The 14629-nt window shown below is 45.5% G+C and overlaps 1 protein-coding gene across 1 annotated transcript in view; it reads left to right on the top strand.

The window, feature by feature from the left end:
• The first annotated feature begins 2484 nt into the window (after positions 1–2484).
• MYO10 (myosin X) overlaps positions 2485–14629 on the top strand; it is a 754439-nt gene continuing 742294 nt past the window's right edge. Inside the window, exon 1 of the mRNA XM_069219725.1 lies at positions 2485–2955. Coding sequence (XP_069075826.1) covers positions 2935–2955 — 21 coding nt within the window. The 5' untranslated portion in view covers positions 2485–2934. The remainder of the gene's footprint in view (positions 2956–14629) is intronic.

Raw genomic sequence — 14629 nt, 5'->3', positions numbered from 1 at the left:
GAACTGGCGTGTGGCCTTTGAAAGGAAGGACCACTGCACCGACACGGCTGGTGAAGTTAACAGATCACGATTGTGGAACCCATTTGGGGCGTTGCGGAGGTCGAGTGGGAAGCATTTCTCTTGTGTGAAACCTAGACTGCATGCTCATTTCGTGCTATGCCCATTCATAGGTTGGGACCCTCAGAGGTGTGGGTAGAACCCGAGAAGTGTTGCACGTAGCCTAGTGCAGCACGACGGAACATGGCCTAGTGTATTCATCCAGAATGAGCTTCCTGTATGGCTAAGGTCATAGCGTACTGGATGAAGTACCTCAATCTAGAGAGGTACGGGAAACCAGGAGTTGGTTGGAACCACCTTTGCCTCAGGAAACCTCAAGCCAACGGATCCCTGAGTAGTGTCCTCAGTTGTGTGGGGACACAGCACTAAGCACTTTCTACATTGGATCAAACCTCTCTGGGGGACCTGTGGAGGTTCCTGTGTAACAGACACAGTGTCTCCAGTCAGGAGGCATGGACCTGGTAACTTGTCGTGTACAATCTGAACTGTGTGGGATGGGTCAAAACAACATGCCCTAACATTTTCTCTCAAGTCCAGAGGTGCTGAACTTGGTTATAATTTTGCAACATTGGATCATCTGGAGAGGTCGGCCACATCCCAGTCTGTCAGTTGGACCAGGAGACTCTACCCTTGTGTTTTGGAGACCTGTGGGTGAATTTCCTATTTGGAAACTGAACGTCTCTGCCTTGTTTGTATGCTGATCTTTTGTTTTTCCTGTCTCCCACCTTAACACTGACACCTGGGGAGTGTGGCCTGGCAGTGAGTGGTTAGGTGCCCCAGGGGAAAGTACAATACCTTTGGGGCTGTGGTGGGGTGAGGGCAATTAGAGTGCTGGTGGGCAGGAGGAGGGCGGATTAGGACACAGGGAGTCTGAAATCAGAAGGGCGCCCACTTGCTAGTTATCAGGGCACCGCATTAGGGTGCTGGAAGCAAGTGCGTAAGAGAATGTGTGCGTGCACACCTATGCCAACTGATACCTGGGCCCGGTGTCTAGGCGCGGGGTAGATGTGAGGGAGTGAGTCAAAGTGAGAATGAGTGAGTTCTGGGGCAGCACTGTGGTGTTGCTGGGTACTCTGACTGTGCTAGGGAAGTCTTAGCATTAACATAGCACTTTACTAGTGCGGCTGAGGCTGTGGGTCTGAGTGTGGGAGAGTGAGAGTGCTGTAATATACATTTGCTGCTGCTACTGCCAGCCCTGAGGTACACCCTGAGTTAAACGTTTATCACTGAATGTGGGGGACATGAGGCTGGGCCTAGTGCTAACAGTGGGTGGGTATCTTATGAGGGTGTGTGGAGGAAGTGTTTTCTCCATATGTATATACAGTTATTGATGTTTAATGCAGTGGGCCTATTATCATGTGTTGATTTGTCCATTGAGAGTCACGCCTATTTTTACAATGTTAAATATCATGCGATGTATGCTCATTGACCTATAGATCGAGATCACATTGGAAATGAACTGTGTTGATCGTGTGTGCTGAGAATACAAGTTTTCTATACAAACGACCAATGTGAAGTCTCCTTTTGGGATCGTTAGTGGGAATGTGCTGTGCTGTTGCTTCACAAACAGCCTCTGAGATAAGCCTGACTGTTCTGTGCCAAGCTACCCAAGGGTGAGAGTAGATTATCTATTAGGTGTTAATGACCACCCCAGTCAGGAGTAGCGATCTCCACCTGGCTGGGGCAACGCCTTAGCCAACCGGAAAGAGCTGCCTCCAACAGTGAACAATTGCAGTGAGAGAAAGCTTGACATAGGTCATCAGGACCCAGACTTTGTAAAACTTTTCCAGAAAGCTTAGACTGTGATGGTGTTCTTCGTGGTGGGTGGTACTGCAGGAGAACCTGGTCTGGCATGCTGCGTTAGGAAGCTGAAAAGAGCGGTGCTTCCTGGCTCAAAATGCGAGCAAGACAGAGGTAAACTTGTGACCAACTTCGAAGAGAGAAAGGAGACCAGTCTTTGCCTCCACATGCGTAATTCGCACTGTTGGGTATGGAGACGGGCCGATTGTAGACGGTGATTAGGGGGTGCAGGACGGCACACTTGGGCACCCTTCCCTACAGAAGGACAGCACATTTGGGCACCCTCCCCTTCAGTAGAACACCACTCTATGGGCACACTTCTCTACAGAAGGACACCACATTTGGGCACACTTCTCTACAGAAGGGCAGCACACTTGGGCACGCTTCTCTACATCCTTCGTCTCCTTGAGCTTCGGCGCCGGTGTAGGCAGTACACCGGCTTGCAACGGAACAGAACTGTGAATAGCGAGTATTTAAGGTCCGGCCAGAGAGTGCTGCAGCTCCGGAGGGCCGGGCGGCGGGGTCGCCTCCTTCCCTCCTCCTCAGCCGGCTAAACGGGCAGAGGCGGGTGGAGGAGGAGGCTCACCTCCAGGGGCGGGGCCTAGTGCCGGCGTGTGTGAGGCGCTGCGGGGACACTCGGGACAGCTCAAGCAGGGCTGAGCAGGGGCAGGAGTCGCGGGGGAGCCGCGGGTGCACAGAGAAGCCCCGCACACGAAGTCCACAGCTCCCGGCGGTGCCGTTGGGTCCTCGGTGCCAGAAGCCTGCGCTGCTGGACTGGCACTTTTCTGCGCAGAAACCAGTGCCAGCGCTCTCCCCCGCAGCAGGATGTGCCCAGCGCGCTCGTCCAGGCACTAAGGGTGTGCGGGAGGCGTGCGCGTTGCCGGAGTGCGGGGGACGAGGCAGGAGGCTGCGCTTGTGGATGGACGTGGCCGGTGGAGGAAAGCGGGGCTGGAGATGAGCGCTCTGGTCCCGACAGGAAGCCCCGGACGCCGGCTGTGCTGATCGCATGCCGAGGGGACCCTGCCGCCACCACCGCACGGGGAGGCTTCCGGGAGCGCAGGGGGAGTGCGGGCAACAATGGATAACTTCTTCAGCGTGGTGAGTGCCTGCCCCAACAGAGCAGAGGGGCTCTTAAATATTCCCTACGTCTCCGGTCAGGTTTTATTTGCTTTATTGAAACAGTGCGTCTGATCTCGTTATTCCTTTGTACTTGAAATGTGTCTGTTAATCCAGGCCTGGGACCTTGAAATCTGTCCCCAAGACCTTGCAGTTAAGTTGAGGTACAAGCAATCAGTCACAATGTCGCGAATCTTTTATGTACTCGCATTAATTCTTTTTTGCTTGCTATCCATCATATCACTCGTTTTTATCTAACTTTGATATATGATACTGGTTTTACAACTACCGCGACACTAGGAAACTTAAGCATTACCGTCAAAATGTAAAACAATTGTGAGATGTGGTTATTTTGACCTGACGTCTATTAACAAAATGTTACATTTTATAGCGCCTCATATTAAGGTTAGGCGACTGCAGGGCGCTTGCTGTCCACGTGAAAGGCTCGGATTTAAAAGTGAGTTTTGTCCCGGTCATTCACACTGAGTTCATTGACTGCAGGTGGGGGTGGTAATGGTTCGCCGACTTCTTTGAACAACAGTTTTATGTTTTTTCCGCAATGAGCGTGAAATAGACGACTGGAGGTGCTGCATTTATGTCTCAGTGTTTGGACCTAAAGGCGCTATGGCGTTTGGACCGATCTTTATTGTCTGGCGACCAAATTGGTACCGCAACACCTGGACCTTTAGATGCCCGAAAATGTGCATCAGTAGCAGCCCCGATGTTTGGATACATATATGCTCTGGTGCCTGGACATATATACCTGTCTTAAGGCGTGGATATGCTGGTGTTCTGTTCCCTGTTACTACGTGGTCTGACGTCTGTATCTGTGTTTCCTAGTGTCCTGCTCTGGAGGGATGTTTGTGACTCAGCGATTGAATCTATAAGATGTCCCGATAGTCTATAGGTTTCCTGAAATCTCGGTATATAGGCATTCTGATGCCTGAATTTATATGTGCCCATATGCCTACCTCTGCTCATACCGAGGTCTGCCTTAAATTAGATCTATATCTTCCCCTATGCTTCTAGTGAAATCAGCCCTGAAGTCTCAACTCCTGGTGTACCGACATCAATAGGTGTTCTGACATGACGTAGGAGTCCATAGGTAGCCCGATGTCTGGATCTGTAGGTATTGTGGAGCTTGTTTGTATGTGGCCATACACCAGAACCTATATATGTCTTTGGGGTTGGGTCCACAGGGTGCCAGACGTCTGAATCTATAGGTTTCCTGCCATCTGGATCTACAGGCGTGTGGCATGGTTTGCTTGGATCAACAGGCATCTAGTGGACAGCTGTATGGCCTGACACCTGGAACTATAGGTGTAATGATTAATGCGTTATACATGTCGCTGGCTGGTAACTTAATTTCCTTTATAGAGCAGTGGTAACTCCTTTTCCCGCTGTAAGGCCCTGGTAACTTAATTCCCTATGCAAAACAGTGATAACACATTTTGCACTGTAAATCACTGGGAATGTAATTAGCTCTGCAAAGCAAAGGTAAGATAGTATCCTCAGAAGTGGCATAGAAGAGGAGCCCTGGGCACTGGTGCAAGCAAAGGAAATGGGGCCCTTGAACATTAGGTAATAAAATACACCGGTAATGGGGCTCAGTGGGCACCTCGGGCCTTTGGGCCCCAGTGCACTGCACCTCTTGCACCAGTGATGGCTACGCCTTTGAGCTTCACTAAAGCGGTAGTAACGTAATTTCCTTTAAATTAGAGGCAGCCTCATTTCTTTTGTATAGCATTGTCTACGTAATGTCCTAGGTAAATGTTAATCCCACTTGACGGAGGTTCCCTTCTAACAGAATTGTCACTCCTTAAACGGATTTCTGAGACCTGTTAGGTTCTTTCCAATTTCTGTTTGCAGAGGAAGCTGGCTTGGTCCAGAGCTTTGTCCTTCAGTCAATCTGCTTTTCAAATTGAGTCTCTGCCTCAAAGCTGTATATCTTATCGTTATGCTATTTATTGTTGTGGCTGGTAACTGATTGCTGCACTACTTGTCTCTTTCTCTGCTCCCATGTTAGATTACTCCATTCTTGATGTACATACTATATTGAACAGCTTCTTGGTGAATGACGTAGCACGACTGACAAAACACGTGAAACGTAATGGGAGGATGCTTGCAATAAGTCTTAATACTGGCAGCCGTTTGGGGGAGCTTTCCAACCCATACTTCTTTTGCCCACCATGCCACTTTGGATTAGACCCAGCCATATGCAAATCAGTCTTAATCCTGCTCCAATAGGTACAGTCCAGCTCGAGCTGCCAAGCCAGGGCCTCTGTGAACTGGAAACACAACCCAAGACTGTTTGTTTCTTTTATTGGGGAAAAACAACGATGGTCTGGGATGCAGCACTGAAAAAACTGCCAGTGGCTGAGATTAATTCAAGTATTATAGCCATCATTTTTTTTTTGTATACTTAGTGAGTCACCCTGAGTGGGACAGGTGTGCTCAGACGTGGGTTCCGTGCACACTGTGCCACTAGAACAAAGCCATACCCGGCTGATGAGCCCCATTAAGTTGTAAACTGGCCCCGGATTGCCTGTGTTCTGGTTCAGGGACGACCTGTCCTGGCAGTTTGGGTTGGACTGTTCACACTGGAGCAAGGTCAAGACTTGTTTGCCTGCGGCTGAGTCCATACTGAAGTGGCATGCTGTGTAAAATAACGAACTGGGGTGCAGCCCAAATAATTGCCAGTGGCTGAGATTAATTCAAGGAAGCCATCTAGCAATTGTTTATATACTTCAGTGCCACAACTGGCAGGGGCGTGTGTAGCAAAGTAAGTGATCTGTGGCGTTGTACAAATAACTCTCAAGATTAAAGAACCATATTTTATAAAGCCCTTTTTGCTGGAGTTATATGATGGTGCTGTGCTGCTCCTCATCCTCGAGGCGCTGTGATGCAAGGAGGGGATGAGAAGTAAGTCATGAGCAATAGGTGAGAGTGCGCTGTGCCTCAGGTCATGTCTCTGCAGCAAGGGAGAACTGGCATTCATGTGCTCCCTAACAGACGTAAGTATTACTGTATCATGCTGTAATGGGGGTAATATTTTTGACACCTCAAGGATGGTCGTGGGAGACAGCCTTACTAGCATTCGGTCTTAATATCTCTGAGTTGCTCAACTCTTTCTACCTCCGGCAGAACCCACTGAGCTATTTCAGCTATTTTTAGTTTGACCATTTCTGGTGAGCTGTTTTTACACATTGTTTGACGTCATCTTTACACGCCCGTTTTGAACCTTGATGCGTGTGAACTGAAGAGAAGGCCTCGTTCTTCGTTTACTTCGGCCAGCTGTTTGGTCTTGGGAAGAGTTCCAAACTGGACTCGGCGTGGTGGCCTGGTAGGCGAGAGCTGGAACCATGGCTCGGTGTAGTGTTTCATAGAGACAAGTGACATACAGACTTTATATATCCACCGTAAACCGCTCACACCACCACCAGCTGCATTGCGTTCTTAGACTCCAGTTTCTCTGTTCCCTCTAACGTGGCCTGCTGGGCTCGTGCTCCCCGCTGCTCCCCAAACTCCTGACAGCATGGCGGTCTGGTATTGCATTTAAGCAACATCTGCAGCTCCTGGATGGGTCTGTGGCCCCCACCAGACTCTCCCCGTGAGTGTTAATGTCTTTAAGGCCAGCAGTGTCTGGAGTGGTTTTCAAGTCCTCTCTTGGCCTCGGAGCGTGGGATTCTGACGACTAACGCAGAAAGCAGATGGGCAACTGTCAGCCATTCTGTTGATGGGGCCAAGCCAGCTTTGTCGCACGTATGATGAAAGGTCTTCTAATGGCGGTACAGTAATCACATTAGAGTGTCTGAGCTACCTCAGCAGGTCGCGCTTATTTATGGTTTTATCTGATGTGGCCTAGACTGCTGCCGCATATCACTTTGTTGTGGAGCCATCATCCACACTCCCACCCCAGTGGCTAACCTTCGGTTCGTCTTCATCTATGGTCAGTGAACTCTAGGAGAGTCTCGCGGTTGTGCAAATACAAATAATATAAGTAGGTGGCGTTGCAAGTCCAAAGATCTTTGGGAAACTAAGCATTTTCGCATTTCGCTTGTAAAAATCTGATGTTTGCTATTGTCTTTGTCAAGTGTACTCTTATTTATCGTAGACACAGTTGTTCTTCAAGATAGGTATTCTGCAGAATGTAGCTAGAGTTCTTTTCAATGAAATGTTGTGCATAGAAAAGTTCTGGAGAAGTTTACCATACAGAGAGAGGTTCTGAATACACTAGCTTAGCTGGATTTGATTAGAGTGAAATTCTCCCGCTATGCGATGAAAACGTTTTTACTTTCAACAGAAAACCAGAGAAATATTGCACCATTTGCCAGAGCAAAAATTGCGAAGTTTGCAAAAACTTTTTAGTGCGAAAAAAACGTTCACTATCCTAAATATGATTATAACATATAAATAAAGCGCTTTGTCACGGCAGCCTATTTGACTACTTACTAGCACTACAGCTGGATATTTGCATAATGTCTATAATGTGGTCAAGGTTTTCAAGCAGCAGGCGTGTGCTATCTTTGGTCATGCTGTTTCTAAGGTCTTCTGCTTTGAAATCTGGCAGATCAATAAGCCTGGTTTTAATGTGCTCATACATTGTAACTGCATTTATGTATGCCTGTTTTTTTGCCGTGTAACCACGCTAAAGACATAATTATAGCCTTGTTTTATTTATTTAAGATTGTGTACCCTGATATATGTGTATGTGCATATGTTTACATGTATGTGTGACATATGACTTCTGACTAAAACGTTAAAAAAAAAGCCCGACACGGCGAAAAAAGGGGTTTGGCTCTATTTAATCCACGTATGAGGTAAATAATGTAATGTGTGATGATACAGTGTACGCTTCAGATGCAAAATAGTCCCTCATGCATTGCAATGCAACTCTCCTTATGGGGGGCGGGATGATACATCAGTAGCCAATACCCTTATATGAGAGAGAATTAAAGCCCATGGTCACCATAACATAAGCAATTACAGTGAATACTGCAAAGGAGATCAGTGGCTTGCGAATGCACCTCTGGAAATGGCATTTAAGATTATGTGTGAAACAGTGTTGCACTTCCAAGAAATCCTGAGCCACCCCTCATCTTTTGTAAGCTACTTCGAATATGGAACCTGTCTCTTCACTTGGGTATGTATATACTATACCATGATAAAACAAGTGCTTTTTGTAAAGTGAACATTTGCCTGTGGTTTTGGCTCTGACTTAACAGGTGTTTGCTGTTATCCTTTTTTTATCGACCATGAGAGGATGAAAGACCAGGCGAACCCACAGGGCTTCTAACCCATGACCATGGGGCCAAACACAGATCCCCACAATTAAGGAATTATAACACTGAACTAAAATATAACGCAGAAAAGCAGAGGACGTGGCTCTTTCAACACAAACGCCGCTGCTGTAAAGCGCACAACCCAACGGCCTTTATAATCCAGATGTGCGCTTTCAAATAATAACAGCCCGTACAGATAAGGCCCTGAAGCCAGCACTGCCTCCTGCCCTGATCCGAAGCTTTTGCGCGCCAGCACGTGGTTCATTTGTGGTTGTTCCCTGTAACTTTGATCTCTGTGTAAAAGCTTTGATATCCTTTGACATGTTGGCAGCAGTCGTTAGCATCACCGAGTATTAAACAGCCTCCCTTTAATGTTTATCCAGCTTCACAATTGTACAGCTAACTGAAATTTCTTGCCCCCTAACTATAAATATGGTGCTTAAAGCTGGGCGACACCTGGGTGTTATTGTTACCACCTCTCTCAGAGAAAGATGCCAGATTTTTCTTGACATTTTGGCATTGGAGATGGCCAAAAAAATAGTGTAACGTTCTTTGTAGTCTCTTGTGATGTGACAATTCTGCCGCTGTTTGCTTTAATATTTATTTACAGTGTGCACTGCATTAGAGCAGTTAAAGTGTTTTCTTCTTTCCTTTCCCTTTTTAACATTATACGGCAAAATTTAAAAATACTGGTTTTGCAGTTTTCCACAAATATTTTCAGCTGCCTTAAAATAAAAACACTACACAAGTCGGCAAAATACTGGCCAGATGATAGCCCTATGTGTGTTGAATCATTTAAATGCCTTGCCAGTCATAAACAATAATTTGTGTATGCAGTGCCAACAAACCTTGAAACAAATATCCATTTCCTAGATGTTAAAAATAACCAGACAAATATGGTGGGCGTACAAAACATTTTAGACAAATTTCTAAAAGGAGGCTGAGACGGAGTTTTCCAATTATATGGGAGCAAACAATTCCAGAAAAAAACAGACCTGAATATAGAACAAATTCTACCTGCCCGAGTCCATGTGGAGATTTAATTTGACCAGTTGCTGGTGGTTTCTGTACTATTTAGCTGTCACATGTTGGTTTATGGACATTGCACTAAGTATGTTCATGGAAAAAACGTATACAAGAAATGTTGGTTCAACATAAATTCCAGATAGGACCCGTATACTCTATGAGAGCTGACTATCCAGTTCTGAAATTAACTGGAAAAATATATTTTTTAACCACAACAGTATTGTGTAAAAGTCCATAACCCATGTGAGGGTCTGTTTTTATGGAAGAAAAGTCCCGATGCGCAAGTGATCACTTTTTTTTGGCCGCTTTCACTTGTGTTTTCTGGAGAACAGAAACATGTGCCTACATGACAAACCTGTGTAGTGATTCCCACAAGGACAATCCTTGTAATTCTCACCACCATTGAAAATATTGAATACTCTTAGTGGGAAGCATGCTGATTCCCCAAGTGGCAGAAGCTAGGCATAGGAACCAATAAGCAAACGTGGTGATCCATGTATTACATACTTTTTTGGGATTTATCAAGGAACCTTTCAAAATAAACATCAGTCGAGACATATTAACTTTTAAAAACAGCTCGTGTTGTGTTTGCATTGAATATGTCATCATTGCAATAAAACCAAAAAGTGATTAAGGGGCTAACTCCCAAATAAAAGTGAGGAAGTTTTTTTTTTTTTAATATCTCTATAATCAGTGGGCCTTGTGTGGGTGACGGGTTAACAAATATTTAAATTAGGTGTGCCCCTGTTCAATTAGGGTCAGAACGCAGACACAGGTGTAATAGCTTTAGAGAAATCCTAGAATCCAAGCAGATCCATATATAAACAAGAACTGGAAAGAGAGACATCCAATAATGAGCGAGAAGTGAACCCAAAGCCTCCTGTATATATGTTATTGTTCACAATATACCTTCACCACCATGAAAACAGGTGTTTGTATACAAAAAAAAACCAGTTGAGCCAGGCCTAAAATGAATGTATAATCTCACATGTGCTGCATTGACTATATTTAGTGTAGTATTGCATTATTGCAAGTTGGACTTACTCGGGCAGTGTATGTGAGTCAGACATGTTAATATGGCACACAACGTGCTTCATTTACAGATACTACCTGTCTGAGAATATGGTGGTACCACAACTAGGACAGGTGTCAATTTCGGGGTTTCTTTTTAAGGGCTGAAGTTGTGAGCAGTTTTGCTATGCTCACATTTGCTCTGTTGCAAGTCAGTGTACAGTACAATTTCTGTGAGCCTCATTTTCTAATTCATTGGACATGTCAGATTTACATTGGAAATAATACACTTTGTGACTTTGAGCAGTACTTAAGAGATGTAGGAGTACGGTAAATTTGCTTGCAGTGTTACATGTATTTGAAGACCCTCCTTCATGCAGATAGCATAGAAGATTTTGGCTGACAGAACAGAAATCAGCTGTTTGCTTTGTTGCTGGAATATTTTGGAGTTGTACAGTGGTCACGTCATTAGTGGGGTGCAAGGGCTTTAAGGTCACTTTACAGTTCACAAGTGCCTAGGGAGGTTTCTGCAGAGTCCTCGGTTCTTCGTACAGATGGACGATGGATCCAGAGATTTGTATTACTGCTGTGAGGCACTCTAGTTATTCTCATTTGGATTGTGCCTCCCACATTATGCAATTGTTTTTTATTGAAAGTGTTCGTTTTGCCTTATGTGACCCTCATATTATTACCTTGCCTGGTGCAGTTCTGTGAAAAGTTAATTGGACCTGCACTTAAATGTCAGAAAACCCATATTAATACCTTGCAAGGATGGCAGCTATGCAAAACCAAATTACATGTATTTACATTGTGTTTATTTAGCGCTTACTAATTCATGACGAGTGTTCACACTGTAAATTGATGCGCTAAACTACCTGTTCAAATTTCAGTTCTCTGTTTTTGGCATGTGAATTGGTAAAAGTCTACCAGTGCCAAACAAGAACCATAAGCTATCACAATTATAAGAAACAAAATATATCGACTGAAAAAATACCATCTATGCGTTCCCTCAATATAGGAACTCCTGGCACATGGTTAGCTATTTTTGTGACTCTTCTTAGTAGAGTAAATATCCCAGGCATCTGGTATAGGCAAACCAAGCTTAGTGTGCCCCGTTAATTATAAATAAACCAGTATGCAAAACAAAGGACGGCACTCTGGGATGTTCCCAATTGAGATGAAGAGCTTTTACAGTGAAATACATTAGTTATTCACAAGTTAAGCCCTAAATTGTTTGTCCAGATGTTCAAATGCATCAGTTAGTCACAAGGAAAGACCTCAATTGTTTTGTTTTGTAAAGTACAGCCCACAGTAACCAGAAAGCTCGCTGTTCCATTTGTTGGGTGTTCACAATGACCCTCATGAAGGACATTACACCGGCTTTTATTAAGGGCATCACGGGACCGCCATTCCTGTTCGACCCTCTCAGAATAAGGAAAACAACTATGATCTTTCTCGCCTGTCGTCCTCGGTCACCTCTGCGTAAGAAGGGGATGTCTTCATGTTCCTAATTGGCTCCTGGCAGCGTGCAGCGCGTGACGCAGAGAGGCGGACGCGCCAGGTAGTCGCTCCATTGTGGCAGCCCGTCTGCGTCCTGGAAAGTGTAAGCTGGGCGTCCTGCCTGCATGTTTCAAATGAGAAGCGTGATCCTATCGCCGGATGCCAGGAAGTGCTTCCGCGTCAGCTGACTGCGACTGGCGTCAGTAATACCTGGAAACCGCCCCAGGGTGAGAAGTCACGGCAGAGAAGCAGCTCCTTTCGCTGCCAGGTGCAAGCGCATGCAAAGCGAGAGCTCCCTGCGAACCCTCTGACCGGCATTTAAACTGACATTTGATCTGCTAATGCTCAGGCAACTTGCGTGATGAGCAACGCGATAAATCCCTCAGGATAGTATTTGAATTGCTTTCTGTTGTTCTTTCTCCACGTGCAATCGTGAATTGTGACAAATTGGGGAAAAAACCTCAGCAGTCATTTGTTGCAACTATTTTACTGCTTTATCAGCTCGGTTAAAGTTCGGCCCTGCAGTTGTAACTGTTGATATTTTGTATTTGATGGCGTGTATATGATATATATATTTTATTTACATTGCCAGTTTGGTAGTAAAAGCGACAGAGGCACAAGGATACAGAGTACTTTGCTCGTGGTCACACCCTTAGGTCAAATGGAAAAGTAGAAAGGTTTGGAACTTAGGTCCCTTGTTGGTCCGGAGACCATTAAGCCACCCACATCATCTTGCAGGATGCAGATTCGGAGTGCCTGTTTTTAATGACTAAAGTGTTTTTTTTCTTGTTGGTACACCGACTTTGGCGCAGAAGCAAAGATAGCAACACAAAAGGATGACGGACTGAGTGCTGAACAATGCAAACACTCTCCCCCAGTCACAGATCTGGGTTTAATCCATCGTGCTTTTGCTCACCATGCCACCCCAGTTTGGACCCAGCCATAAGCAAATCAGTCTTGACCCTGTTCCTCATAGGAACAGTCCAGCCCGAACTGCCAAGCCAAGTCCCCCTGGACAGGAAACAAGCATCCTGGGACCGGTTTCAGGGTATTACCCTTCATCAGCCAGGCTTGCTTGAATCCAGTGGCACAGTGAGCAGGGGACCCACGTCTGGGCATACCCTTCCCACTTAGGGGAACTTTAGCTGCCTGGATAGATTCATATTGCAGGTGCTAAAATCACTGCTTTATGTTTTCTTTTGTGGAATGCAACCCCTCAGTCTCCTTTCGGGATGGTTTATTCCCTGCGGGTGGTACAGAACCAGTATATGTTTCCATCCGTGTTAACCTAAGGGGAGATGTTTGCTAATTTAGCATAAGGACATTGGTATTGCTCAACCAATCAGCTTCTGTCACCACTACCGAGCACGTCACCCTCCCATTTGTCCACCAAGAGCCTTCAGTCAGTAATGCCTCCTAAAGGAAGGCCAGGTCTTTCCCGACTGGCTTCTGTTAGATCCAAAGTACTATAAAAAAGATTTAAGTTTCAGAAAAATCAAAAAACAAATATGTGGTCTAAGAACTACTTTATACAATCATGTTTTAATATGCAAATTAAATACAGTTCAAACTCGCTGCTTTCTTAGGCTCATCCAGAGCCTGCAATGCCTAAGTCAGCTAACAAAATTAATTCTGTCATATCAAAGACTGTGATGTTTGGGGCTCCCAGTTTTTTCCTTTCTGAAATTCTTACATGTTTTGCCCTGGCCATGAATGATGAAAAACCTGTCTGTTCTCATTTTATTCTCCTCCTATCATGAAGACTCCTCACTTAGCAATATCTTTTTCCGGTTTAGATCTTTGAGGCATAAAGGCCTAAATGCATAAAGCTATTTTCTGGTTGCAAACCATGAGATTTGCAGAGGGGTTTGCAACTGATAAATGGCTTTATACATGAAAGTTGTATCCCCTCCTATTTGCATTTCAGAGTGGTATACCTAACTGGTTTGTAACCACAATTGTAGTGAAAGGAGGCAGCAACACGTTCATAAAGGTGAAGCTGTCCTCCCTTTGGGAATCACATCTGCTGACCTCAGGGAGTGCAGGCATTTGTCCAAGGTCCACTAACTACTCCCCGCTCCTCCCCCCGATGTGTCCCCTAAAGGGACCTTTTTCTTAGGCCAGCACCGGTTCCTTTAGGGAAAATGCTGCTTATTCAACAAAACATTTCTCTTTTGGGAAGGCAAACACAGGAGTGGTGGTGTGCTGTTCCTTGCAGGCCACCAGGTCTGTACTTGTTGCCAACCACACAATGTCTCCAATAGTGACCAGCCTAATTAATCTGAATTGGGCAGGTCGTTGTTTGACACCCTTGCCCCCCAATACCCCATTGCCCTCCTACCACTCCCCCACACACACAAACACCCTGGCTGACCCTGGACTGGACATTTTGAATATAAACTGTTAATCCATAGGTCACATAGCAAAATTAAGCTTGGTCACAAAACATTGATGCACAATTTGTGACCAGTCTCTTTGTACTCTTGGTTCATACTCCCTTACCTCTCGTTCATGTGTTTTGTAGGAGCCATCATTGCGTGACCATCTTGACAAAACAAATGGAGGGATCTGGGGCTGCCCGTACCTGGTGTATACATTATAGAGTTCTTAAGCAAGACTGGATGTTCGCCATCAGAAGCCCTTTGGCAGCTGACGCAAGTCAGATTGGCTGAAGGCAACATGTACTGCTCTGCATGCATTTTCCTACACTAGTCGTCCATTCCTCTCTAAAAAATGCAGCTCTAATGGTCTTTCAGGAACCTGAGGTCCTCATTTGAACCCCCACTGACCATCTCTATGTCAGGGAAAAATGAAAGAGCACAATGTCATGCTGAACC

This window comes from Pleurodeles waltl, chromosome 2_2, assembly GCF_031143425.1.
Source record: "Pleurodeles waltl isolate 20211129_DDA chromosome 2_2, aPleWal1.hap1.20221129, whole genome shotgun sequence".
Taxonomy (NCBI): domain Eukaryota; kingdom Metazoa; phylum Chordata; class Amphibia; order Caudata; family Salamandridae; genus Pleurodeles; species Pleurodeles waltl.
The sequence above is the reverse complement of the archived record's forward strand: the minus strand, read 5'-3'. Positions and strand labels throughout refer to the sequence as shown.